This window comes from Primulina tabacum, chromosome 16 (genome assembly GCF_025594145.1).
Source record: "Primulina tabacum isolate GXHZ01 chromosome 16, ASM2559414v2, whole genome shotgun sequence".
NCBI classification, from domain to species: Eukaryota; Viridiplantae; Streptophyta; class Magnoliopsida; order Lamiales; family Gesneriaceae; genus Primulina; species Primulina tabacum.
This window is the reverse complement of record NC_134565.1, coordinates 29,833,857-29,859,904: the sequence shown is the minus strand read 5'-3', so window position 1 is coordinate 29,859,904 and position 26,048 is coordinate 29,833,857. Positions and strand designations below refer to the sequence as shown.

Below are 26,048 nucleotides of genomic sequence, written 5' to 3'. Positions count from 1 at the left end.
TTGAAAATCTAGGCCTCTTGAATTGTTGGCCCAGTTGGTATTGGCTTGACTGATGACCTTTGAGTTTGTTCTCACCTTCACGCCTCTTGATGTCATTCTCAGCCCTGATGGCGGCTCCCATCAATTCTTCAAAACTATTGGGCTCGATAACGGCAAGGGCAGATTGAATACGGCTGTTCAATCCCTTCTTGAAGCAATGCATCTTCAAGGCCTCGTCTCCCATGATGGTTGGAGAGTAAGTTTCCAATGAGTGGAACTTAGATGAATACTCCACCACTGTCATGTTTGGTTCTTGAACCAAGCTTTAAAATTCTGGCAGCTACTGTACTCGAACTGCTGTCGGGAAGTACTGCTTCAGAAATGCCTCTCAGAACCTTTGCCAAGTGATAGGTCCCGTCCTTACCATAGCTGGTGAGACTCCTTCCCACCATTTGGCTGCTTTATCCACAAGAAAAGGTGTAATCACATCTACCTTGATCCTTTGTAGAACCTCAAGTAGTCGAAGATGATTCTCCACCTCTTTCATCCAATTTTGTTCGACCTCAGGATCGGAGCTTCCATCGAAGTTTGGGACTCTTGCTCTTTGGAGAGCCTCATAATGCTGTTTCGTCCCATTCTGAGCTGGAGGCGGTGGCGGTGGCTGATTAGCATTAGGGTTCACTAACTCTTGTAGCGTGGTTGCCACAATCGTGGCTATAGCCATCAAGTCCACCTGACTGAGGCCAACTGCTGGTGGTGGTTGTGGTGGTTGTTGTGCATCCTCATCATTGCGATTTTTTTGTGGTTGCCATAGCGAGGATTGCGATTGTTTCTAACTGGTCGTCCGCCCATTTCCTACAATTATGAAAGTTCTAAGGTTGATGGCAGAATAGAGACTAAACAAAGGAAGCAAAATGATTGAGTAATTGCTCCAAAAATTAAATATGAAACCAATGGATATAAATAATTTTTTATTGATTTCCCAAGGAAGTGCAATTACAAACAACCTTTGAAAATGCTAACAAAATGCAAATAGAACAAGTGCTATTACAAAAAGCTACTACTGAATGTCTAGTCTATCACTTCCCCTAATCCCAAATCCATAGGATCCTCCTCGACTTCTTCATCTTCTTCGGGATCTTCCTCAGGTTCGTCTTGATGGTTGGCTATCACTGTTTCAAGGTGTTCAATATGACCATGCAGAACTGCATTCTGATCGCTAAGCACTTCGACAGTGTCCTGCAGCTCTTGAATCTGAGCATCAGTATGTTCTCTATACTGATTATGCTGGTGTACGAGTTGGTGATTTTGATCCTTAAGTATTTGGATCTTCTCAACTAATGTATCACGTAACTCGATGAACTCTGCAACAGTCTCTTGGGAGGTTTCAAACTCTTCTTGAGTTCTCCTATTCTTCTCTTCTGCCTCATGCAGATAATGAGCATAACGTTGAACATCACCTCTCAAGTGTTCTGTTCGACGCTCTAATTCATCTTTGTCCAGCTCTAGACAGTAGTTATGTTCTTTTAGTTTCTCTAGCTTCCTCTCTAAGCTCTTAATGTAGCTACTCTGGTCAGCCATATCCTACATCCAAAACATGAGAGTGAAGGTTCAGAAATGATCTCAAGAGTACAAGTCGAACTATAGACAATTACTGGAATGAACAGAATCAATAAGCCTATAACATTTAGTAGAAGAAAACAGCTCAAAATTTTTTCGGTCTCAGAATGGCGTGAAAAATTTACTAAAAATCCTCCACATCAAGAACATGAAGTGTACCAAATTTGGTTCAAAAATACTGAGCCGTTTGGAAATGAAAATTCCTCAAAGTTTCAAAAATCTGGAAAATTTTACGAAAATGATGATATCACTATCTAAATGAAAGATTTTGGGGTTTGTCGACGGTTGTAGAATGAAAGTTTTGTTCTAGGTTAGGTTATCCTCGTCGAGAGCTTTCCAACGCATACTTTTAATAGTAAAAATTTCTCCTGGATCAAAAGTTATGGTCGTTTGAAGTTTGTGTGAAAAACACCTCAACTTCCACGCCATTTGCAAGGTCTACTGCATGCGCCTACTGGAATTCACTTCCTACTGAAATTCTGATGTCACTGCAGTCAAGTCTGCTGCTTTCCAGCATTGTTAAAACCAGTCTGCTGCATTCCGATCTACTGATTTTCATCTGCTGGTTCTGGTTCCAGACTACTGGTTTTGATGCTGCTTTTTTTCGGTCATTTGCTGGTTCCGACCTACTGATTTTGGCCTACTGATTTTTTTTTTCTACTCATTTCAGTATTCTATTACAGTAGCTTATTTTCAGTAGTCTATTACAGTAGCTTATTTTCAGTAGTCTATCTCAGTAACTTTCAGGACTTATTTTCAGAAGTCTATCAAAACTTATTATTTCTAGTTCCTCCTCCCCAGATTATGAAACCTGGTTTGCTCTGATACCACTTCAATGTCACGCCCCGGGACGGGGGTTGGTTGACACCGGCGTTGCTCTCAAATTTACATTCGACAACAACAAGCCTCAGAAGTACAGAATTCAGAAACCAGTTTTTTTATTCATAATTACTGAATATTTCAATGTCTGATACAGCGAAAATGCCAAATGTTTTACAGCAGAAATATAAAACCAAATATAACAACGTCTTAACAAATGCAGCGGAATAAACATAAACTAAAACTGATAAACAACGGTCTTCTTCACCAGCCCCAGAATTGAATCTGCTCTTCTTCTTCTAACTTTTCTTCCTCGTTCTTATCTGAGATGGGTTTGGTGGGTGAGTGATATGGTTGTCACTCAGTAAGCAGGGGCGGGAATAACTCCCAGTTTTCTAAATCTTTTTCAATAGAAACAGTAATACAAGAATATATAGAAAACTCTTATTTTCAAAACTGAAATCAGAATTCAGAAATCACAGGTTTCAAAACAGAAATCAGAATTAGTAAGCACTAAGCACGTTAGTGAATTTCATGGCTAAACTGATATCAGTCCCCTATATGTTCTCTCCTCTAAGGGGTGAGGCCAGAATCAGAATTCAGAGATGTTCAGATTATATATTCCTACCATTAGTTCACTAGGGAGTTTCAGTGCTTCAAAATCAGATATCAGAAATCAAACATACAGAAACTGTGCTTTAAAACAGAATTATCAAACTGATTTCAAGATATTATATATAAGCCCACTTACCGTAATTTGCTAGAGTTTCGGTTGAAGTCTACTGGAAATCTGGTTGCTCTCGCTACTGGATTTTACAGCTCGAATAAGGCAATCTCTTAGCTCGAAAATTTAAGTAATAATCTCAAGATTTGTGTAACACCAATTCAGAGACTTGAGGGTGTTATTGATAGGCCACAATCTGACTGTTAGCATCCCATTAATTGCCATAATATGTCATTATGTGCCATTACAGCCTTTATTCCATGATAAATGCTTCAGTTACAAGTCATAAGCTGAATTAGTAACTTTCTGTAGAATTCTGTCAGCTGCTGGATTCTCTCTGCTGGAATTCTGTCTGCTGAAAAAACTACGAGCTTCTGGAATATTAATAGCTGCTGAAATATTGTTAGTTTCTCCTGAAATTTTTGCATTGCTGCTGAATATTGCTCGCTGCTGCAAAATGCTAACTGCTAGAAATTTGGGTTATCACAAAAATAGTTATTGAAAGTAAATCAGTCCATTATTTCTTCTACAAATTAAGTTATATTTCGTATTATGCATAAAAAATCAAATTTTACCTATGAACATGACCGATCCATGACAACTTCTGGAAAAATATATTATTTAAGTTTCATGATATTTTCGGTGTAATTTAATTTTTTTAAAGCAGTTTCCTTTACGCAAGTTCTTGAAATAGAATCTTTATTTATGAGTTTTGCTCATATATGTTCAAACACATGAAAAAAAAAAAGAAATTGCATTCAGTATGTCTTTGTCACTGAAATTGTATTTTATTATTTTGTTGATTAATTATTCTAACTCGTTTTTTACCTGTTAAATAAAAATAATCATAATCTCAGTTAGTAACTCTTGCTCTGATACTAAGTGAAAGTAATTTGTTTGACATATATAATGGTAAGGATTGTGTGTATCAGATATAAATATTGTCTCAGATGTTATAATATCTTGTGAAAACATGCAGCGAGATGTTACAACACACAAATAAATAACTTTTAAAGTAATACATAAATAATTATGTAAAAGTAAACATACTTGTGTTATGCTTAGGGTAAAATAATCAAAAGAAAAGGAATCGAGTTTATTAAACCAATAATAACGAAGAAACAAAACTATATTCCTTGATCAGTCAATTGAGTAAATTGCATCCTATAATATAAATAATAAAAATAACTAAAACATAAGAATGTCAATCTGTGTGGCTGAAATTCGGAGCAACAAAATAATTCTTCAATCAATATTTTGTACTGATGTTTGACACGCCACGACAACACATTGAAATGCTTCATTTTTATGAGTTCTTCAGAATATTATCTTATTTCTCTCATATATCGCTCGTCTCGATTCTTTTTTGGTACAACAATTATTCTTCAATATATATAGACTTGTGTCAACATCTTGATAAGATTCTTTGAATAGATTTCTACGATATAAAAAAAATACTCTTTCATCAAAAAATAAATTATTATAAACATTAAAGATCAAATCTAGAGTTTAAGAAATTAACGTTTTAGAAAAACAAAACTCTCTTACAAAAACTTATAAAAAATGATTTTAAAAAATTGTGTCATACATTATAAATCACATTTCCTTTCCGTCTCATTCTAGAGTTTGGACTATCTTCTCATGTTGGACAACCCCAAGATTATTCCACACAATAAGTTTTATTCCGACAACTTCAGCTTGTTCGAATTTCCTGTTCTTTACAAATTTAAAAAGCTTGTTTTTTTGTGCACATGCATGGCGATGCATGCATACAACATAATGCTACAAAATACTTATATTTCAAATTTATTTCAAATTCTTAAATTAATTTACTAAATACTATTCATACTAAAATGATAACAAAGTGATATCTATTTTATGCCACACCTAAGTAACGAGCGGGATTATAAACCCACAACACTTGAATGGATATATGGATGTTAATCGAGCCATATCGTTTTGATTTATGTAACATATATCGACAAAATACATGAATTTCAAATTCATTAACGAACTTACAAAATTTTACTGATATTAAACGCTAATCGAATATATCGATATCTGAGTTATCAACCTTATATATTTAAACATCTATAACATAAGAAACAAAATATTTATGTTTCAAATTCTTAAATAAATTTACAAAATGGTACTGTGTTAAAAAAACCTATAGTGAAATATATTGATATTTAAAGCGCATCTTCTCTATTTTAACATACACCTATCTCTCTCAGAGCACATAATAGAAAGAAATCTCAAACTACAAATTTTTTATTTATGTAATTTTTTGAGTGAACAAAAAAAAAACTACAATTAAAGAAATAAATACTTGCAATTTTTTTATGTCTATATTAAATAAACATTGCTCACTTCCCTAATTTCCCACATTTGGATTTACTTAAACCACAAATATTTCATCCATCCATGTGAAGTTTTCTCGTAAATTTTGTGATGAATTTGTGTAACATACACTTGGAATAGCATGAATACACTGGCTAAAAATCAAGTACCATAAAATTTCAATATACAAAATATGTTTAGTTGTTTGGATAGTGCTAAATTTAACCCTTGAATCCCATAATGTACACCTGCAATCTTTAGGAGCGACACCAATTTTTTGTCCCTTCTCCAAACAAAAGTCGGAATTTATGAGACTTGACGTTTATTAAGTAACAAGGGATAAGAAAATTGCATTAACTTAGTTGTAAACTTATGCTATACATGGTAACAAGCATGATGGATGACAGTGGACTATTTTAATTTTCCTACAACAAAAGTTGGCCTTTTTCTTTAGTATTATTCTATTTTGGCACAATGTAATCCGATTTCATGCAAATGGTATTGTGAAATCCATCTTGTATAAATTTGCAAGTGAATTCCTCTTGAAAAACCACTTTCTTTTGGCATGCAATAATTAAAAAGTTAATTACTTCTAGCAATATAGTTTATCAATGGAGTCCCCTAATGCCGTTGCTGGTAACAAAACCCTGTCTGATGTCTCCAGCAAAAGTGGTGAAGAAATGGATCATTCTTTGGTGGTTGGTGAAGCCACGTCTAATGTTTCGGGAAAGAAATCTGAAGAGGTTGGATTTTCTTCTGTCCCTGGTGGATGTAGTATTCAAGGGGCTAATGATTGTAATGAGTTAAATCCTGAAGTTAACTCATTGAATTCCATCAAAGAAAACCAATCTGTCATTCTTGGAACATCAAGGGATTCTCCTAAAGGGGTAGATCTCGATGAGTCGAATCTGGAAGTTAACTCATCGAAAGCCAAGGATGAAACCCCTCTAATCGTGATTGATCCGGTAAATCATGAGACTAGTAAAGGGGAAAATCTTGATGAGTCGAATCTAGAATTCAACTCACCGCATGCCAATACTGGTGAAATTCCTCCCCACGTGCAGGATCCATTACAAGACTGTGCTAAAGAGAAAAATCTTGACGAGCCTGATGCTGAAGTCCCTCCCGTAGAGCCAGAGGCATCTGACGTGACAAATGCTGAGCAGGACGATGACGAATACGCTTGTAAGTACTGTCACAGGAAGTTTTCCAACAAGCAGTCGTTGGGCGGACACCAGAACGCCCATAAATTTGAGCGCGCCCTGGAGAAAGATGCGTGTGAGGCCCATAAGTCGGGTGCTGGATACTTAAGCGGGACTTCATCCTATCCCAAGGTGACTTCTCCTCTATCAACCCACCCTGGATCTTTGAAAAGATCTTATGAATATATGAACAGGCCACTCCAGATCAGAAGTTCATATCATCAGTCTCAAGACTCTCAACAAATGCTGCAGCATCAGGGAATGAACGTTGCACGTCCCGTGCTTCCTAGCATCCTGCCTCATGCCGTTTCTCGCCATTTTGATGAAAATTATCGTGGTTATCACTCTGCTGGATGGACCGGGCCTGTACCGAGGAATTCGATTGCTGTCTCCACTGTGCCTGTTCCAAGAGTTTCCCAGTTCGTTACGGCCCAGCATTCATACCTTCCGAGTATTGGTCTAACTCTTCAGTTTCCAAATCAAGGGGCACCGAGTCCCAGTTCCATGCCCGTTTCTCAGGGCTTGTCAGATTATCCTGAATCAAGATCGGTCTCTGGAAGAAACGCTGGAGTCCAAAACAATAATCAGATGAATGTTCCTGGAAGTGAGGAGGATGAGTCGGGCCTGGATTTAACTCTCAGGCTTTAATCAATTTCATGTGTTATTTATCTCAAGAATTTATGTTTGATTGAATTGTGACAATGATTGCTCTTCATTTTCATTGCCAAGAAATAAAATTCACATGCTTTTACATTTCTTCTATCCAATTTAAAGTTCATAAACCGGAGATGTGTGCTAATTTCAATTTTCAATCCACTCCTCTTTTGTTTTTCGTTCACCATTGTTTGGTTTCTGATTAACATAAAGAATGCTGTTACACTATAATTTAAAATAATAACAATTTAACCACGTCTATCTCACCAATGGAGTTGTGCTAAAACTTATGTTAAATACTTTCTGGCTTAAACTCTAAATTATTGTACTAAACATCTACCGTTTCAAAAATAATTATTATTCATAACAGTATAATTCAACTATTTTAGATCATATAACCGAAACAATATATTCAAACGGTAGCGCTACACACGTAGCCATACACGTTATAATTGTTACTCAAAAAAACTAAGCGCTTCAAAAGTGAAAATATTGATAGAAGTCATTTCTAACTGATTGACCTTGACCATCTGTTATATTGACGTCATATCTTGTATTCAGAGTTTACCTTGATTTGGTATCTTTCACGTGGCCTAAAAATCATTTTTCATTTTCCACGACGTGCATGTGCTTGTGCAATAGTAATAAGTTGTAATTTACGAGAATCAAATTAATTAGTTCCAAAAGCCACAGCCAAGACAGATAAGAACATGAGATTACATGAGACTTGAGAGGTTATTGGTGCGTGATACTTGTGATGACGATTGAAATTTGTTGCCAGATTTTGTTTTACAATGTACATCAATAAATCTAATGCACTTAATATTGAGGAAATTGATATTATTAATTTATTTCATGTTTATAATTATGCATGATTGTCTGGCTAAGGGATTTGACTCGGAATGACAATGGGTGAGTTTGAGGCAGATTTGACTAAGCTCAGGACCCGCCCCAAAACCTGTCTAAAAGTATATTAAATTTTTTTTATTCATACACACTAAAAACGCTTAAAAAGTAATAATCATTAAAATTAATTTCCAAAATTTTATTAATAACATTTAGGGACAAAAAAATAGTATCGAAAGTTAAAACTATTAATTTATATTCAACTCATAACAGTTTTATTTTATAATTATATATTTTTTTTATTAAACATATCATAATCTAACAAAATTATTTAAATAATAAGAATAGGGAATTTTTTTTTTGTCCGATGTGTTTACCTCTTTGCGATTTTAGTCATCTATGTTGTCAAACTTCAATTGATCAGTCTTTTATCAAATTTTAGTTTTTTCAATTTTAGTCTTTTTTCGACTTGGTGCTGAGGTGACACTAATGCACTGCTGATGTGGTGCTGACATATATAGCTCCACCTCACCATTCTCGATGAAAAATGACTAAAAACTGAAATTTGATAACATATATCGTCAAAATCGCAAAGTGACAAAATTACAAGACCAAAAATGCATTTTTTCAATTTAAATATATGTATAATGATTAGGTCTTCTGTGAGATAGGTCGACCTAACTCTTACTTACATTGAAAAGTAATTCTTTTAACATAAAAAATAATATTTTTTCATGGATCGGTTTGAATCGAAGAGTTGTGTCACAAAATTGATTTGTAAGACGATCTTATATGAGTTTTTGTGATCTATAACAACGAAAAATGTTTACTTAAACCATGCCATTCTCATACCTAGATATGAAAAATTTTGTAATATTTGGGAAGCTAAGGGTTATGTTTATTGGGAGGAAAGAATGGTGCATATATATATATTTGTGAAAATGTACCTTGATTTCATATTACAAAATAGATTTGTTAACATAGATACAAAATAATAATATTTTTGGAAGGTATCCTTCTTACAAAATTGATCTACGAGACAGTTTAACATAACTTTTGTAATGGACAAGAAAGGCAATACCATGTATAAGATTCTAAAATATCCTGAAAATCTAAAATATATATGATGTATATTTCTTATATTATAACCTATGACGTGATTAATTACATTTATTATTTCGTTTATCAAATTCAAATCTATTACATTAACAATACCCTTTTCAATGATATTAGTTTTCGTTTTTCTACAAGTACACTTGTAAGGACCGTGTATCGTATTATTGTAAATCCTATGTTGATCATCGATGATTTATGAAATTGTCTTGTGATTATGTATATGAGGTATATCATGACAATGGAAAATGAGAAAATAAGTGTTAATAATGAAATATCGTATCAGATATTGATTAATTAACAGAATTGAAGCTGTAAGAGCTCGAGTGGAGAAGTCGGACGTCAATACAAAATCAATATTTTGGACAGAACGTGTCGCGCCCGAGCGGTAGAAAATGACCGCCCGAGCGCCAGTGTAGAACATGTTATTACTCGGGCAGAACTTTCCGCGCCCGAGCGGTAGTTTTTGACCGCCTGAGCGTGGTGCAAGTGACACTCGGGGGTAGAACATCTCGTGCTCGGGCGCCAGAATTCTACCGCCCGAGCGCGAGAGCGGTGGGGATAAGAATGAGCTTTTTCTTCTTTCCTTCTTCATTTCTTTTTCAGCAAACTTTGAGGGAAAGTTGGGAAATCGATTTCTTTCGTCCGAATCGACTTCGAAACGCTGTCCAAACGCGAAACAAATTATGTATTCAGAATCTTCGCGTTGAGAGCTTCCTTTTGAGGTAAATTTCTTCTAGTTTCAGCAGCTCTAAATATGGAAGTGCTGGAATAACATATATTTGAAGTCAAGATTCCTATATGTGGTAGAATAACTGACAAGAAACTCGTATTCGAAGTCGAAATTGAATTATGTTATGATTTGGATTTGATACGAATTTTTAAAGTTTCAAAAGATATTTGAGACTTATATTGTCGATTTTGAATGATGTTATTGATTGGAATGAATATGTTATTGATGTAGATAGATTATTATACTGATATCTTCAAGCTAAATCAACTGGAACGAAGAATTGAGGTATGTTGCGACCGGGTAACATACGACAGGTATCTGTATCATATGATATATGTTGGATTGATTTGATTGATTGGAATGAGAATATATGTCTATATATATATGCCTTATTTGTTGAGTTTATGTGGCATACATGACATTGTGATTTGAATATCGATGTATAAAATAAATGTTTTGTTAAAACACATCGTTTGGTGCATACATCGATACATGACATGCACGTTGAGCTATGATCCTTGGATACCCTGATATGATTTGATTGGATTCTGGGGTTTGTGAACACAATGTTTTAAAAAATATACATTTGTGGCCCCGACGATTGATTGAGATTTGGGATTTGATGGTGCTTTGTCGACGCTATCATACGAGTATCCCTGATTGAGGCCGGTGTGCCAGCTTGAGCATTGATTTGATAGCGATTTGTTTGATTCTGACATGTGCTCAGTGGATGGACATTTGACTTAATACCTCCACGACATACATGCATTGCATACCATATATCATTATTTAGATACTTGTGGTATATATGATGGTTGTTCCATACGAAGCTTTGCTCACCCCCAAGGGGGGCTGTTGTTGTCTTTGTGTGTGGACAATGGCTGGTACTCCAGGATATCAGGAAGCCGGAGGGGGTACTTCTGGAGGAAGTCACCGTTTGGGGTGAGGTTTTATATTTTGTTCCCAGTATATATATGTATCTATATACCGGGGCATGTCCCAAGGATATGAGTTGTTTTTATATGATTGATTTTGATTATGTGTGGGCGAGTTTTATGATGTGAGTTAGTATTCAAATTATAGTAGAAATATTTTGGGCTCGTTGTAAAAAAAATTTAAACTCGTTTTCCGCTGTAATTAATTAATTAACCCTAATCAGATTGTGTTATAATAACGATTAGAAGCTAAAAGCCCCACACCACTTAAACAAAGTTTTTAGTAAATTCGAAAAAATTATAAAAATAAATTATTATTTAAGAAGATGAGAATCACATACTTTTCGAATTGAGCCATATCAGTATTGTTTGCAAATGCTGCAAAACTTTGTAAAAGAAAAATTTATAATAACTTTTTTTAATATATGTTCAACAATGCATATATGTACATGATATAATAATATAATGTTCGTTTATATAAAAATTTAATGTCACAAATAATATATATAATATCTGCCTTTATAAATTCTTATGTATAGTTGGGAAAATGGTTTTTTAGTTTGTTATTTTTGTTTCATTGTGATTTTAATCTATTATATAGTTAAATTGTAGTTTTATTATTGTATTTATAATTATTTTGACAATTTTGGTAATCTTTTATCGTAAAAAATCTTGCTCATCGAAATTTGATGATATGAAATCGAAACTATAAAAATTAAAAAATAGCAGGAAAAATTGTCTTATCACACAAGTCCGATCCGACACAGCCCTTATCCGATTTTAAAAGAAAATAAAATCAACTGTAGATTGTGTATTTTATGCCATATATATAAATTTTATAAAAAAAAAAATCATTAAAGTTTTTCATTTTTAAATTTCAAAATTCAATTACTCGGAAAAAAATTAATTTTATTTTTTCTTTTATGGATCAAACATTCATAGAATTTCTTTTATTATTTATAAAAATTAATATCAGATTTTTATAAAATGAAATCATTGGCTAAAATATTAATATTACGTTGGATGCAATAATTGTCCCTGCTTGGTATAGTGATCGAACCGTGGTGCTTGAGTTATTGTGCGGTTTAAAAGATTAGAATTGCACCACTACCACTAGCTATAGCTTTTGTTAAAGCGACAAGCACTCGGTCCTACAATTGGTATCAGAGCCAAGGTCACAGGTTTGATTCTCATTGATGGCAATGAGTGCAATTATTGGAAGGGAGATTGTTGTGTGCAATAATTGTCCCTGTTTGGTATAGTGATCGAACCGTGGTGCTTGAGCTATTGTTCGGTTTAAAAGATTAGAGTTGCACCATTACCACTAACTATAGCTTTTGGTAAAGCGGCAAACACTCGATCTTATATATTATATTCTATTTTTAAGTTAATAAAAAATTATTACATAAATATATGATATTTAATGTCACACAATATACGACATACCTGTAGTGCCTAGTTGACAAGTTGCGTTACAGTAGAAAAAGATCTGTATCTTTATTGTTATTATCAACCAAAAAAAAAAAAAAACATAATCTTGTTATTTTAAATTTTAATTTTCAATTAATTTGATTTAATTGTTGATGTAATATCGAATATGTCAATAATTTTTAATATCAAATCTATATTTTTGACACTATCATATAAACAATTTTCAATTTCAACATTTTGATAAAATAAAATAAAAAATAATCGAAATTATTGAATAAATTTTTTTTGAATAATTAATAGATCTAATCTAAAAATCTAGTTTACCGCATTTGCCTGCACGGGTAATAAACGGCCCGGATCACTCTACATGAGTGATCCGGGCCCACCTTCCTGTAAAAAAAAAAAAATTGGCTCGAAAAAATTCGAGCCGTTGGATTGACCCTTGCAGGTAGTGCCCGCACGGATAGGGTCGACCGAACCAAGTAATATCCGGTACGAATTTCAATCGCCCACGTCACAATATAAACCCCATACGAGAACAGAAGAACACACACACGCAAAGTGTAGAAACTATGAATCACCACGTCGAATTTCCCAATGAGATCCATACCACCACCTTCAACGTTGATTTCTACGGTGACTCTATCTACACCACTGTCACCGACGACTGCGACGCCGTATCGGAATGGATCTCTGAAGTGGAGTCAATCTATCGCTGCCGCCTCCACCACGTTATCGTCGGGCTCGACGCCGAGTGGCGCCCCGCCTTCAGCCGCTTCCCAAACCCAATAGCCATCCTACAACTATGCGTCGGCCGCAGATGTCTCATCTATCAAATCATTCACTCCCAGGGTATCCCCTTTTCTCTCACCGGTTTTCTCTCAAACTCTAACTATACTTTCGTGGGAGTCGGTATCAAATCTGACTTGGAAAAGATTGAACAAGATTATGGGCTTGGGAGAGATGTTAATGCAGTGGATTTGAGGGATTTGGCGGCGTATGAGTTTCTTAATATGGACTTGAAGTTTAAGGGGCTTAAGTATTTGGCTAGTGTTGTACTGAACAAAGTGGTGGACAAGCCGAGGTGGGTGACCCTGAGTGGATGGGATAACCGGCGGCTGACTTATGATCAAGTCGAGTATGCTTGTGTTGATGCTTTCGTGTGTTTTGAAATGGGCAGGATGTTGAATGCTTCGTGCTGAAAATAAGGCAGTGTGATCGATGCTTCGTTTTGCTAATCTACTGATTATGCTGTGTGTTTTATTATTTCACTTTCTGTGTCGAAGCTTGTTTTTGGTTTCCATTGCAAGGTTAGTTATCTGCATCTTTCTTATGAATTTCTTCGCCATAGCACCCTGAATGCTTGTTATTGATTGTTTGCTTGCACATTGTCTTGTATTAGCTTCGCTGCTCCAAGAATCTGTGTCGACTTTTTATGAAATTCTGGAAAATGGTTCATATTTCCGGGATCCGCTTTGGTTTTGTTGACGTGGGGTGGGATCGATCCACCACCCCACGTCCGTCCGTCCGTCCGTCCGTCCCTCCATCCATCCATCCATCGGCCAGTAGCTATGGATGTTACTCCCAATGGATTTTTGTTTGTGGTGTTGACGGTGTGCATGGATGCAATGTCAAAAGTACAACACAACCATTCCATGTATAAATTATAATAGTATCACTCAATTTAGTTATCGATGGTAAATGTTTAAAAACAATAATTATAGACAATCTTGACGAAATAAAGTTTATAATCATTTTTTTAAATATTTGTAAACAAAAAAAATTTTGTGAAACAATTTTATGAGTTAATTTTGTAAGATATATATTATATTTAAATTAACTATGATATTAAAAATATTATTTTTTATTATAAATATAAATAAAGTCGATTGTTTCACAAAGATCATTAAACTAGTTTCAAATTGCATCTATCAAAGTTGTTTTGAATCTTATGGTGTAATAGATTTGCTCTTTTTTTAAAAAAATATTGCATTCAAATTTTAGTTGAAAAGTAAAAACAAAATCCCGCTTAGATAGATAGGGGATTGGAATCCGCACCGCTACCACTGTGTATTGTATTGTATGGACTGATTTCTTGACATCGACACCATTGGATTACTCCAGAGGTTAGAGGAATATTGAGGACTTTTCGCCAAAGCTGAGAAATGAATTAGGATAAACAGACACAGAAGAGTATTTAGAAAATAGTTATATATAACTGGTGTTTTCTTCCCGTAGAGCAAAAATAATATGAATAACTTTAATATTAACTAGTGCAACGACGCACGCATTGCGTGCTTGTATAATATTTTTTATAATTCATATGATTTATATTTAAATGAGGATCAAAATATAATTATAAGAAATAGTGAGAGATTACACTGTAATTTTGATATATAAATTAAAAAATAAATTGAAAAATAAAAAAATAAAAAAATGACTTCGGTAAAATTTGAATTTATAATTTAAACATCAAGAAACAATGACTATATCCGTTAAACTACATATAACTTACAGTAAAATTTTAACATTTTATAAATATATATAATTATTAAAACAGACCATAACACAAAAATTAGTTACTCTAAGTGTCTCAAACTTAATAAGATAGTATAGAGTATAGATGAAAGGAAATAATTTTTGCCTTGTGAATTTGTCTATGTGCGCTTTTGATATGCTATGTCAATAAATTTCGAATTTAGTCATGTATTTTAAATTTTTTTGACGATGACATTACACATATCAGTGTCACGTCAGCATTGCATTAGTGTCACATCGTCGTCACATGAGAAAAACGAATAAAATTGTAAAGATATCAGACTAAAACTGAAATTTTACAAAAAATATCCTAGTCTATTAGAAGAAAATATCTCCCGAGATCCATTATTTTAGATAGAATAATTTTTAGGCGATCCGACTAATTTTTTTAAAAATATATTAAAAAATTAAAGCAAAAGCTAAATCTATAGATTTCCAGCAACTGAATTCTTAAAATATATTAAAAATCTTTATTTTTATATCAAAATATTATTTTTTATGACTATAACCACGTCTGGAGTGAAAAATTATATTTTTGGTAATTTTATGAGACGAATATCCTACCTGATCCGAACAATGAAAAACAGTCCTTACATAGATCGAGTTGACCCTAATCATGTAACGGGAGATCGTTTCACTGGAACGTCTTATAGGAGACAGGAGACCTACTCAAATAAAAATTTATAAACGAACTGTGTTATCTGCATTTAAAAGAGTTTTAAAACACTAATTTTTACGTTTTTGTTTAACAATCTTCTTAGAATTGAAAAAAAAATATATTTCTAAGCCGCCTTATATAAATTCTTATATATAGTTGGGAAAATTGCTTTTTTAGTTTGTTATTTTTGTTTCATTGTGATTTTAATAAATTATATAGTTAAATTGTAGTTTTATAGTTTTGTATTTATAATTATTTTGACAATTTTGGACGCTTTTATTGTAAAAAAACCATGTTCATCGAGATTTGATGATATGAAATCAAAACTATAAAAATTAAAAAATAGCGGGGAAGAATTGTCTTATAACACAAGTCCGATCCGATATAGCCTTTATCCGATTTTAAAAGAAAATAAAATCATATATATAAATTTTATAAAAATAAATAAATCACTTATAATTTTACATTTTTAAACTTCAAACTTCAATTACTCGGGACAAAACTACTTTTATATTTTCATTTATGGATCAAACATTCATAAAATTTCTTTTATTATTTGTAAAAATTAATATTAGATTTTTATAAAACGAAATCATTGGCTAAAATATAAATATTATATTCTATTTTTAAGTTAATAAAAAATATTACATAAATATATCATATTTAATGTCACACAATATACCACATACGTGCCGTGCGTATTTGATTAGTTGCGTCACAGTAGAAAAAGATTTGTATCCTTATACAAGGGAATCTAGATTGGCGCAGAGCTCTTTATTTTTTTTAATTTTATTTTTGTTTTTATTTATTATAAATATTTATATTAAAGATTATAAATATCATTTAAATAATAATATAATATTTATTATATTATGTTAATAATTAGATATTTAAATATAAAAATTAAAATAAATCAAATAGATGGGTTGAAGAATGTCCACATTCGGTTCAAAAAATAAAATAAATTTAATAAATCAAATAAAAAGAATATTTTGAAAATATTTTTTTTAGAGTATGATTTGAAGTAGATGTGTTACAGATAAATATTGTATTTGATGCAAAAATTACACTATTTTAAAATAAAGTTGCTTTAAAATAGAGTTTTGAGTTCGAGATGACCTTATTATTATCATCATCATAAAAAATAAAAAAAGAAAATATTTTTTATACTCCGTAACAAATCTTGACATGGTAAATTTTAATTTTTCGATTAATTTGATTTAATTGTTGACACATTTTAATGGCAAATTTATATATTTGGTATTAACCTATCAACAATTTTATTCTTCAGCATTCTGATAAAATAAAATAAAAAATAAAAGAAATTAAAGATAATGAATAAATTTTTTTTTGAATAATTAATATATCAAATCTAAAAATTTAACAGATAAGTTGATAAAAATTATTTTATCGCATTTGCCAAGTATATCCAGTACGAATTTCAGTCGCCTGGTGACGCCCACGTCACTGTTTAAACCCCGCAAAGAAAAAACACACACACACGCAAAGTGTAGAAACTATGATTCACCAAGTCGAATTTCCCAATGAGACCCATACCACCAACTTCAACGTTGATTTCTACGGTGACTCTATCTACACCACTGTCACCGACGACTGCGACGCCGTATCAGAATGGATCTCTGAAGTGGAGTCAATCCATCGCCACCGCCTCCACCACCTTATTGTCGGACTCGACGTCGAGTGGCGCCCCCCCTTCAGCCGCTCCCCAAACCCAATAGCCATCCTACAACTATGCGTTGGCCGTAGATGTCTCATCTACCAAATCATTCACTCCCAGGGTATCCCCTTTTCTCTCACCGGGTTTCTCTCAAACTCTAACTATACTTTCGTGGGAGTCGGTATCGAATCTGACTTGGAAAAGCTTGAACAAGATTATGGGCTTCGGAGCTATGTTAAGGCAGTGGATTTGAGGGATTTGGCGGCGGATGAGTTTGGTAATAGGGACTTGAAGTGTAAGGGGCTTAAGGATTTGGCTAGTCTTGTACTGGGCAAAGAGGTGGACAAGCCGAGGTGGGTGACCCTGAGTCGATGGGATAACCGGCGGCTGACTTATGATCAAGTCGAGTATGCTTGTGTTGATGCTTTCGTGTGTTTTGAAATGGGCAGGATGTTGAATGCTTGGCGCTGAAAAAAAAGGCAGTGTGATCGATGCTTCGTTTTGCTAATCTACTGATTATGATTATGTTGTGTGTTTTATTATCTCACTTTCTGTGTCGAAGCTTGTTTTTGGTTTCCATTGCAAGGTTAGGGTTTCAAAAGATTGTCCACTGAATATTTCTTCGTTCCACGTTTTCTGTAAATTATCTGCATCTTTCTTATGAATTTCTTCGCCATAACACCCTGAATGCTTGTTATTGATTGTTTGCTTGCACGTTGTCTGGTATTAGCTTCGCTGCTCCAAGAATCCTCGTCGACTTTTTATGAAATTCTGAAAAATGGTTCATATTTCCGGGATCCACTTTGGTTTTGTTGATGTGGGGTGGGATCGATCCACCACGTCCGTCCGTCCCTCCCTCCATCGGCCAGTAGCTATGGATGTTACTCCCAATGGAATTTTGTTTCTGTGTGGGTGACGGTGTGAATAGATGCAAAGTCAAAAGTACAACACAACCATTCCATATATAAATTATAATAGTATCAGTCAATTTATGCCTATATTCAATTCAGAATTTCGATGATTTTTAATTTTTTTTAAATAATAGACTTTTATGGATTTGATAGATTTTTATTGATTTTTACAGAATCTCACAGATTTATAAACAGATTAACGTGGATTCATATAAATTTTTTTACAAGATTTTTATATATTTTTGTGAATTTTTTTTATAAAAGTTTATAAATTTTGTTATAACATATTATTTTTTTATTAATTGACATATATAACATATTCAGTTTTAAATAATTTTTCAATATTTATATTAATAAATAAATTTACTTATTTAAAAGTTAAATCATTTAATCTTTACATGTGTATATATGTGGGTTTGTATGCATGTCTGTAAATTTTTTAAAATACATCAATTGATTAATCTGTAATCTTGTTTTTGAATTGATAATATAAATTCGAAAAGAATATTATTTAGCATTGTGTGGATATAATTTTGTATAAAAATATCATAGCTTTCATATTAATTGAAAATGTTAAAAAGAATTTAAAAAATCATGGTCGTTGCGAGCCTATTCAATTACTGAGAATTAAGCGACATTTTTTTGGATCATTTTTTATTATTATTAAATATTACATTAATTTGTATAAATTATAAATTAAAAAACACAAAAACAATTATAGAATTCAAAATTTCCTATGATATTAAAATAAAAAATTATTAAATGAACAATCAGCCAAAAATGAAAAATTTTAAAAGGAAAGATGAAAAATATATATAGAGATACACTTTGAAAATTTGAGAGAGTGATAGAGATAGATGTAATGAGAGAAGATAAGAAGAAAGTTGATAAGAAGAGAGTTGATGTGAAGCGACAGAGAGATAAATAAATAGCTTGTGTATGAGTTAGAAGTTTTAAAAATCCATCTAAATCTTTAGGTTGAACCAAATACAATTTTTGACAATTTATAGTTGTACCTTAGGATTTAATGTTTGTATGTTAATGAATTCCATGAAGTTATTAAAAGTCTATTAAAAATTTGAATACCTATAGACTTTTGTAGAGTTTTTAAAAGTCAATGTTGAATAACACTTGACTTTTTAAAACTCTATGAAAATCTATTTTGAATACCACTAGACTTCTATAGAGTATGTAAAAGTCTTAATTGAATAATTCTAGACTTTTAAAATCTACAAAAGTCATTAAAAATCAATAAATCTTCTACATTGAATACACTCCCTTAGTCATCGATGATAATTGTTTAAAAATAATACTTATAGAAAATCTTGACTACATGAAGTTTATGATCATTTTTTTTTTTTTTGAGTATTTGTAAAAAAAATTTGTGAGATGGTTATATTATATTTAGATAATTTATTAAAAAATAATTTTATTGTAAATATAAATAAAATTTGTCGTCTCATTACTAAAGATCACAATTTCAAAGTGCATCTATCAAAGTTTTATTTGTATCTTACGGCGTAAAGGATTTGCTCTTTTTTTTTAAAAAAAAAAATTGCATTCAAATTTTAATTGAAAAGTAAAAACAAAATCCCGCTTAGGGATTGGAATCCGCAGCGCTACCAAGCATTATCAAAGGCCACTTTAAAGTTAAAAAAATAGATAATAAAATGTAGATTTAAGGGTTTAATATAATAAAAAATAATTAATATAATATTTTATTTGATTGATAAATAATAATTTATTTGATTTAATTTGAGATAAAATGATAAATTATAGAGAACAATGGTGCAATGATCCTTGCTTCCATAGTCCAACTTAGTCTACGGCTGTCAAAAGTTACTCGAGAAGGAATGAGAAGTTTAGTTGTATTGTATCACATATATAGAGAGCAAATAAGAGCGGTTGACTTCTTGACATTATTGACATCACTGGATTACGACAAAGGCTGTAGGAGTGTCGAGGATCTTTCGCAAAAGCTGAGGAAGATTATCGACGAAGACAAGCTAGGAATAAATAGACACGTGAGAGTGTCTAGAAAATAGTAATATGTAATTGGTGTCACCATCCCGTAGAACAAAAATAATATGAATAACCTTAATAATAATGAGAGGAAATAATTTTTTTTCTTGTATATTTGTCTATGTAAAGTTTTGGTATGTTATGTCAATAAATTTCAAGTTTAATCATGTATCTTATGATTTTTTTTGACACTTTTAATATTTTTCATGAGAAATACTCATGTGAAATTACACATATCAGTGTCACGTCAGCATCGCATTAGTGCCACGTCAACGTCACATGAGAAAAAAGAATAAAATTATAAATATATCAGACTAAAACTGAAAGTTGACAACGCAGTGATAAAATCACAAAATGCTAATAAAAGAAATTTTTCCTAATAGTAATAGACATTAGTTATAATAACAAAATACTAAGGTTATGTTTGGTAGCCATGATAAGGGAATGATTATTAAATAATCATCCCTTATCTTAATCTCGTGTTTGGTTCATTTTTAATTTAGCATAGATGTCCTTGATTATGATTGAAAGCACTCACTATTTATGTTATTTGTGTGATTAAATATCCCTACTCAAAGGTGTGATAATGTATAATTCTTGAATAGTGATAATGATAAAATTGTATATTGACCATAATACCCTTGAATTGTCTTTTTCAATATAATATGAAAATTAAAATCAGTGAACATTTAATAATTAATATAATATTTAAATTTTTATTATATTTTTTTATAAATTAATTTTGATATATTTTTATTATTTTCAATCATTTTAAAGAAAATAAATTGTAATACAAATCTATCTTAAATTAATTTTTTATAAACTTCTAATCTTGTTAATTAATTTTTTTATAAAAATAAATATTTATTAAATTATAATTTATTTTGTTTAATGATTACCGTAATATTTTCAAATATGTTTTTAATAAATATATTTAAATTAATTTTAATAAATGTAAATTATAATTATAAATATTTGATTATCTATCAAATTATTTTAAAAAACAATAATATTGTAATTATTACTAAAATTTATTTAACATTAACTTTCAAAATATTATTGTTATTTGAATTATTAAAGTAAATGCATATTTACAAATTTATTTCTAATAAATATATTTAAATTAATTTTAATAAATGTAAATTATAATTATAAATATTTAATTATCTATTCAATTATTTTAAGAATATATATTTAATTAACACTTGGGGCATTTTGGTAATTGCAATAAAATTTACAAAATTAATCTATCATTTTAAAATTATACCAAACATCATGTTATTTATCACACAATACTATTAATCCATATATCTCATTTTTTAATCATTCTAATTACTAATCATTTGTTTATCCCATCACACGCACCAAACGGAGCCTACTAATATTCACAATACCGTTATTGATGATAACGGTAATAGCACATCTACAACGATATATATTTTAATGATAATAGTTAATTATTTTAATAACAATAATAGTGTAATACTTGACTGCATTAATTATAATTAAAGAGTTATGGTATACATGATCTGTTCGTGGAAAAAATGGAGAAGGATTTGATTTGATTTTTTTTAAAAAAAAAATCTTAGAATGAAATGTATCGATTTTAGTTTATAGAGTCGAGCGATAAAAATGAATCAAAACACACTCAGAACTCGAGTCAATTCTCCAGTTGGAGAAAACTCACAATTTTATTGATAAAATTCTTGCCTGTAAAACATTTTATACAAAAAAAATGTAGGCAAAAACTTATGTGAGACGGTCTTACGGGTCGTATTTTGTAAGAAGGATCTCTTATTTGGATCATCTGAAAAAATATTACTTTTTACGCCAAGAGTATTACTTTTTATTGTGAATATCGGTAGGGGTTGACCTGTCTCACGGATAAAGATTCGTGAGACCAATTCACAAGAGACTTGTTCAAAAATGTACTATATATATGTGTGTGTGTGAGAGCTTAAAATAAGGAAATTTTTGTCTCATTTAATATATTAACTATATAGGTAAAAATTTGTGTGAGACGAATATCTTATTTGGATCATCCATGAAAAAATATTACTTTTTATGCTAAGAGTATTATTTTTTATTGTGAATATCGGTAGGATTGACCCGTCTCACCGAGAAAGATTCGTGAGACCGTCTCACAAGAGACCTACTCAACTATATAAGCCTCTAATTAACAAACATTTTTTACATGACCAATAAATCAAATAATTTAAACTTCTAAACATAATTGTTTGCACAATTTTTCTGATGTTACGAGCGTATCAAGTGTTAAAAGCATCAATTTGAGTGAAAAAAATAAAAATCTAATTTATATGGAATTAAACGACAATGGATGCTCATTGTAACATCATAAACAAGATAAAAACTTGTATGAGACGGTATCACGGGTCGTATTTTATGAGACATGTATCTTATTTGGGTCATCCATGAAAAAATATTACTTTTTATGCTAAGAGTATTAGTTTTTATTGTGAATATCGATAGGGTTGACCTGTCTCATAAATAAAAATTCGTGAGACCGTCTCACAAGAGACCGTCTCACAAGAGACCTACTCCATAAACAAATACAACGTCAAAACTAAAAGAAAAAAAGAACTTGATGAAATAACGTCTCAACATGATTGTTTATATACAAATCATTAGGAAATTATAAACACCTGAAAATATTATAAAAATGTACTACAATTTGATTGAGACTGGTATAACATGCGTATATAAATCTCAACAGCCCGTTGCTGAAGGGCGTGATCGGTGTGAGCTAAGTTAAAAGTTTATTTAGAAAGATCTCGAATAAATGTGGTTTTCTTTTTAGACGTTTTATTGAGCTTTAATTAATCGGTAAAAATTACACATTTTCCCACTTTTTTGTCCAAATCAAAACTTTTTCTTTACTTAACCATGCTTAATCTGCTACGATATTTAAAACACTGTTGGACAAATCAAGTCAGTTCGCAAATTTTTCAAACCGTTTCGATAAATATTTGATTTATATTCGAATTTATCAAACTGAAGCCGAACTCCAATATGTTTGAACTTTTTTCTAGACGAACTCGAACCAAAATTATTTTGTTCAATAATCGCGAGCAACTAACGAATTTTAATATTTTATTAATATAATATAATTATATATTAAATATATACACGATTCAAGCTTTCGTACATCTCGAGCTTTCTAATCTTCATTGTTGAACCTTACTATTCGAACAATAGTTCGAATAACTCACGCATAGGTTCGAAGGTTTCTAGTCCAACTCGAACAAAAAAACAAAAAATATTCGAACTTCGAATCGAGTTAGAACTCGGATATACATAGATCAAACCGAATTCAAGCATTAAATTTTTATTAATATTCAGAACAATTTGATTTGCTTACATCAAGATATAAACATAAAGATTTTTTGGTTAAATTTGATATTTTAAACTTACAATTTTTATTCATTGAAATCAAATGAATAATGTAGAAGATTATACCTGAGTTGGTTTCATGTGAAACGATAAGTATTTGAAAAGAAAATTAAAAATTATGATATATTTTTTATAGATTTGGTTGGATAGAAAATCTCACATAAAATAAAGATTTGATTTACAAAATTAATCCTTAAGTTTCATAAAAACAAGAATCCAAAAGACATTTTCACAAGAAATTTCAGGTCTCAAATGCATAACTAGATGTATCCATCAAATTGTTAAATAAATAAATTTGTTTTAATAAGGCTATATTTTCTAATTCTCTTTCAAAATCATAGAAAAAAAATCCTTTCACCGTCCCAGATTTCGATCAAAGATTCAACATCGCATTACAGAACAGAAAACCCAGAAACTGTAGTTCACATTCTTCACATATCTGAAGATGAAACCCAAGAATTAGATGATCCGATTAAAGTGAAATCAAAGCCAGATTCTGTACCTTTTTTTCACCCAGAAGCATTCAGAATCCTGCCCATCTCATAACACAGAAATGCATCCAAACAAGCATACTGGACTTGATCTGGCGTCAGCCACTGCTTATCCCACCTGCTCATCGTCACCCTCCTCGGCTTCTTCACTTCCTTCTCCAGCACCACTTTCGTCAACCCCTTCACCCCGGAATTCTTTAATTCCATCCTGTCATATACTTCCGCCGCCAAACTCCTCAAATCCACTATTTTGGCGTCCATCCCGAACCCGTAATCTTTTTCAATCTTTCTCAGATCAAATTTTATACCCACCCCCACAAAAGTATAGTTGGGATTTGAGAGGAAACCGACCAGCGAGGATGGGACGGTCGGGGCGTGAATTAGTTGGAAGATCAGGCAACGACGGCCCACGCAGAGCTGGAGGGTGGCGGCTGGGTTCTGCGTGTTGCGATTGAAGCAGGGTCGCCACTCCACGTCTAGTCCGACGATGCGGTGGTCGGGTTCTAGATCCGAGATCCACTGGGACACGATTTCGGGGTCGTGGGTGACGGTGGTGTGGATCGAACTGTCAAAGAAGTGAACGTCGTAGGTTTTGTGGGTATTGCTGCGTAATTGATGATCTACTATGCTCATCGCCATTATCGTCTCGTCTTCTCTTTTTCACCGAGCTCTATTTTATGGGTCGGATGATTCGGGTAACCCGTCTCAAAACTATACCAGTGGATTATATATTAACAAATTTTTTTACGGATGAAATATTGTAAATGATTATTGTTATAATATTTATATTTTTCATGTTATCAACTATTTAAACTCCGTAAATATATTTTATAAATAGATGTATCAAATAATAAATAAAACATTCCAATTCATTTTTTCATCTTTATATTTTCCAGATCTAAGATCATAAATATCTATTAATACTAGTGCACCGACGCATGCGTTGCGTGCTTGTATAATATTTTTTATAATTCATTTGATTTATATTTAAATGAGGATCAAAATATAATAATAAAAAATAGTGAGAGATTACACCGTAATTTTGATATATAAATTAAAAAATAAATTGAAAAATAAAAGAATAAAAAAATGACCTCAGTGAGAATAGAACCTAAAACTTAAACCCCAAGAAACAATGACTCTATCTGTTGAACTACATATAACTTGCATTAAGATTTTGACATTTGATTAATATATATAATTAATAAAACAGACCATGACACCAAAATTAGTTACTCTAAATGTCTCAAACTTAATAAAATAGTATAGAAGTATATATTTATGAATAATATTTATATACAATATAACTTTATCATATTCATAAAGAATTTTGAGACATATATATTTCAACAGCATTCTTGCAGGATATTGATTCAATATAAATTATAAATATATTCTTATTTTGATTTAAGTTTTTTTCATCGTATCTTGACTTGTTTGTTTAGTATTTATATATTATTTTAATTTTGATGATTTAACTAGTCATTAAAAAATTTTATGTGAATACAACTATTTGATAGATTTATGATAAGTTTTGAGTCAATTACAATAATATAATTGATATTAATTGGACAAAACAATTTTTTACTATTTTCTTATATGTTTTTTTCTTCACTTTGAAATTGATTGGTTCATATATTAGTAGCTTACTTGGAGAACAAGGTAAATTATTTGTCGGTTTTCGAAATTTGATTTAGTCGTAAATCGATACATAAATTATTAATTGAACATCTTTATGTACACCAAATTCGATAGCCTACACGATATCTTGTTTATTTATATTTTCTATGCACAAATGAAGACTATATAATATTTAGATAAAATAATTCATTATTTATGTTCATTGATGCTTGTTCAACGAATAGAATAACGAAATTTCAAAATTACGGTTGATATTTTCTGGAATTTGATGAGATTTGATATATATATATATAGATGAAATC

The 26,048-nt window shown here is 31.6% G+C and overlaps 3 protein-coding genes across 4 annotated transcripts; 2 read left to right on the top strand and 1 right to left on the bottom strand.

Annotated features, from left to right (window-relative positions):
- The first annotated feature begins 12,930 nt into the window (after positions 1 to 12,930).
- Positions 12,931 to 17,965, top strand: LOC142529803 (3'-5' exonuclease-like). Its single transcript, XM_075635444.1, has 2 exons — positions 12,931 to 13,706; positions 17,857 to 17,965. Exon 1 carries the CDS (start codon positions 12,969 to 12,971, stop codon positions 13,596 to 13,598), a length of 630 nt encoding a protein of 209 aa, XP_075491559.1. The 5' UTR covers positions 12,931 to 12,968; the 3' UTR covers positions 13,599 to 13,706; positions 17,857 to 17,965.
- Positions 17,063 to 17,935, top strand: LOC142529802 (3'-5' exonuclease-like). The gene has a single exon (XM_075635443.1). The coding sequence runs from the start codon at positions 17,112 to 17,114 to the stop codon at positions 17,739 to 17,741; it is 630 nt and encodes a 209-aa protein (XP_075491558.1). The 5' UTR covers positions 17,063 to 17,111; the 3' UTR covers positions 17,742 to 17,935.
- A 5,817-nt stretch (positions 17,966 to 23,782) lies between the features above and the next one.
- On the bottom strand, positions 23,783 to 24,821 carry LOC142529805 (3'-5' exonuclease-like). 2 transcript variants are annotated; one of them, XR_012815966.1, is made up of 2 exons: positions 24,023 to 24,821; positions 23,783 to 23,874 (listed from the first exon to the last, which is right to left on the bottom strand). XR_012815966.1 is itself a non-coding variant. In XM_075635445.1 (1 exon), exon 1 carries the CDS (start codon positions 24,742 to 24,744, stop codon positions 24,124 to 24,126), a length of 621 nt encoding a protein of 206 aa, XP_075491560.1. In that variant the 5' UTR covers positions 24,745 to 24,821; the 3' UTR covers positions 23,982 to 24,123. The 2 variants fall into 2 exon arrangements, 1 of the variants encoding a protein (XP_075491560.1); XM_075635445.1 differs by lacking the exon at positions 23,783 to 23,874 and having other exon boundaries at positions 23,982 to 24,821.
- Between the last annotated feature and the right edge of the window lie 1,227 nt (positions 24,822 to 26,048).

Bases quoted from the DNA above. Each gene is read 5' to 3' on its own strand.
- LOC142529803 (XM_075635444.1), top strand. From the start codon at position 12,969: ATGAATCACCACGTCGAATTTCCCAATGAGATCCATACCACCACCTTC.
- LOC142529805 (XM_075635445.1), bottom strand. From the start codon at position 24,744: ATGGCGATGAGCATAGTAGATCATCAATTACGCAGCAATACCCACAAA.
- LOC142529802 (XM_075635443.1), top strand. From the start codon at position 17,112: ATGATTCACCAAGTCGAATTTCCCAATGAGACCCATACCACCAACTTC.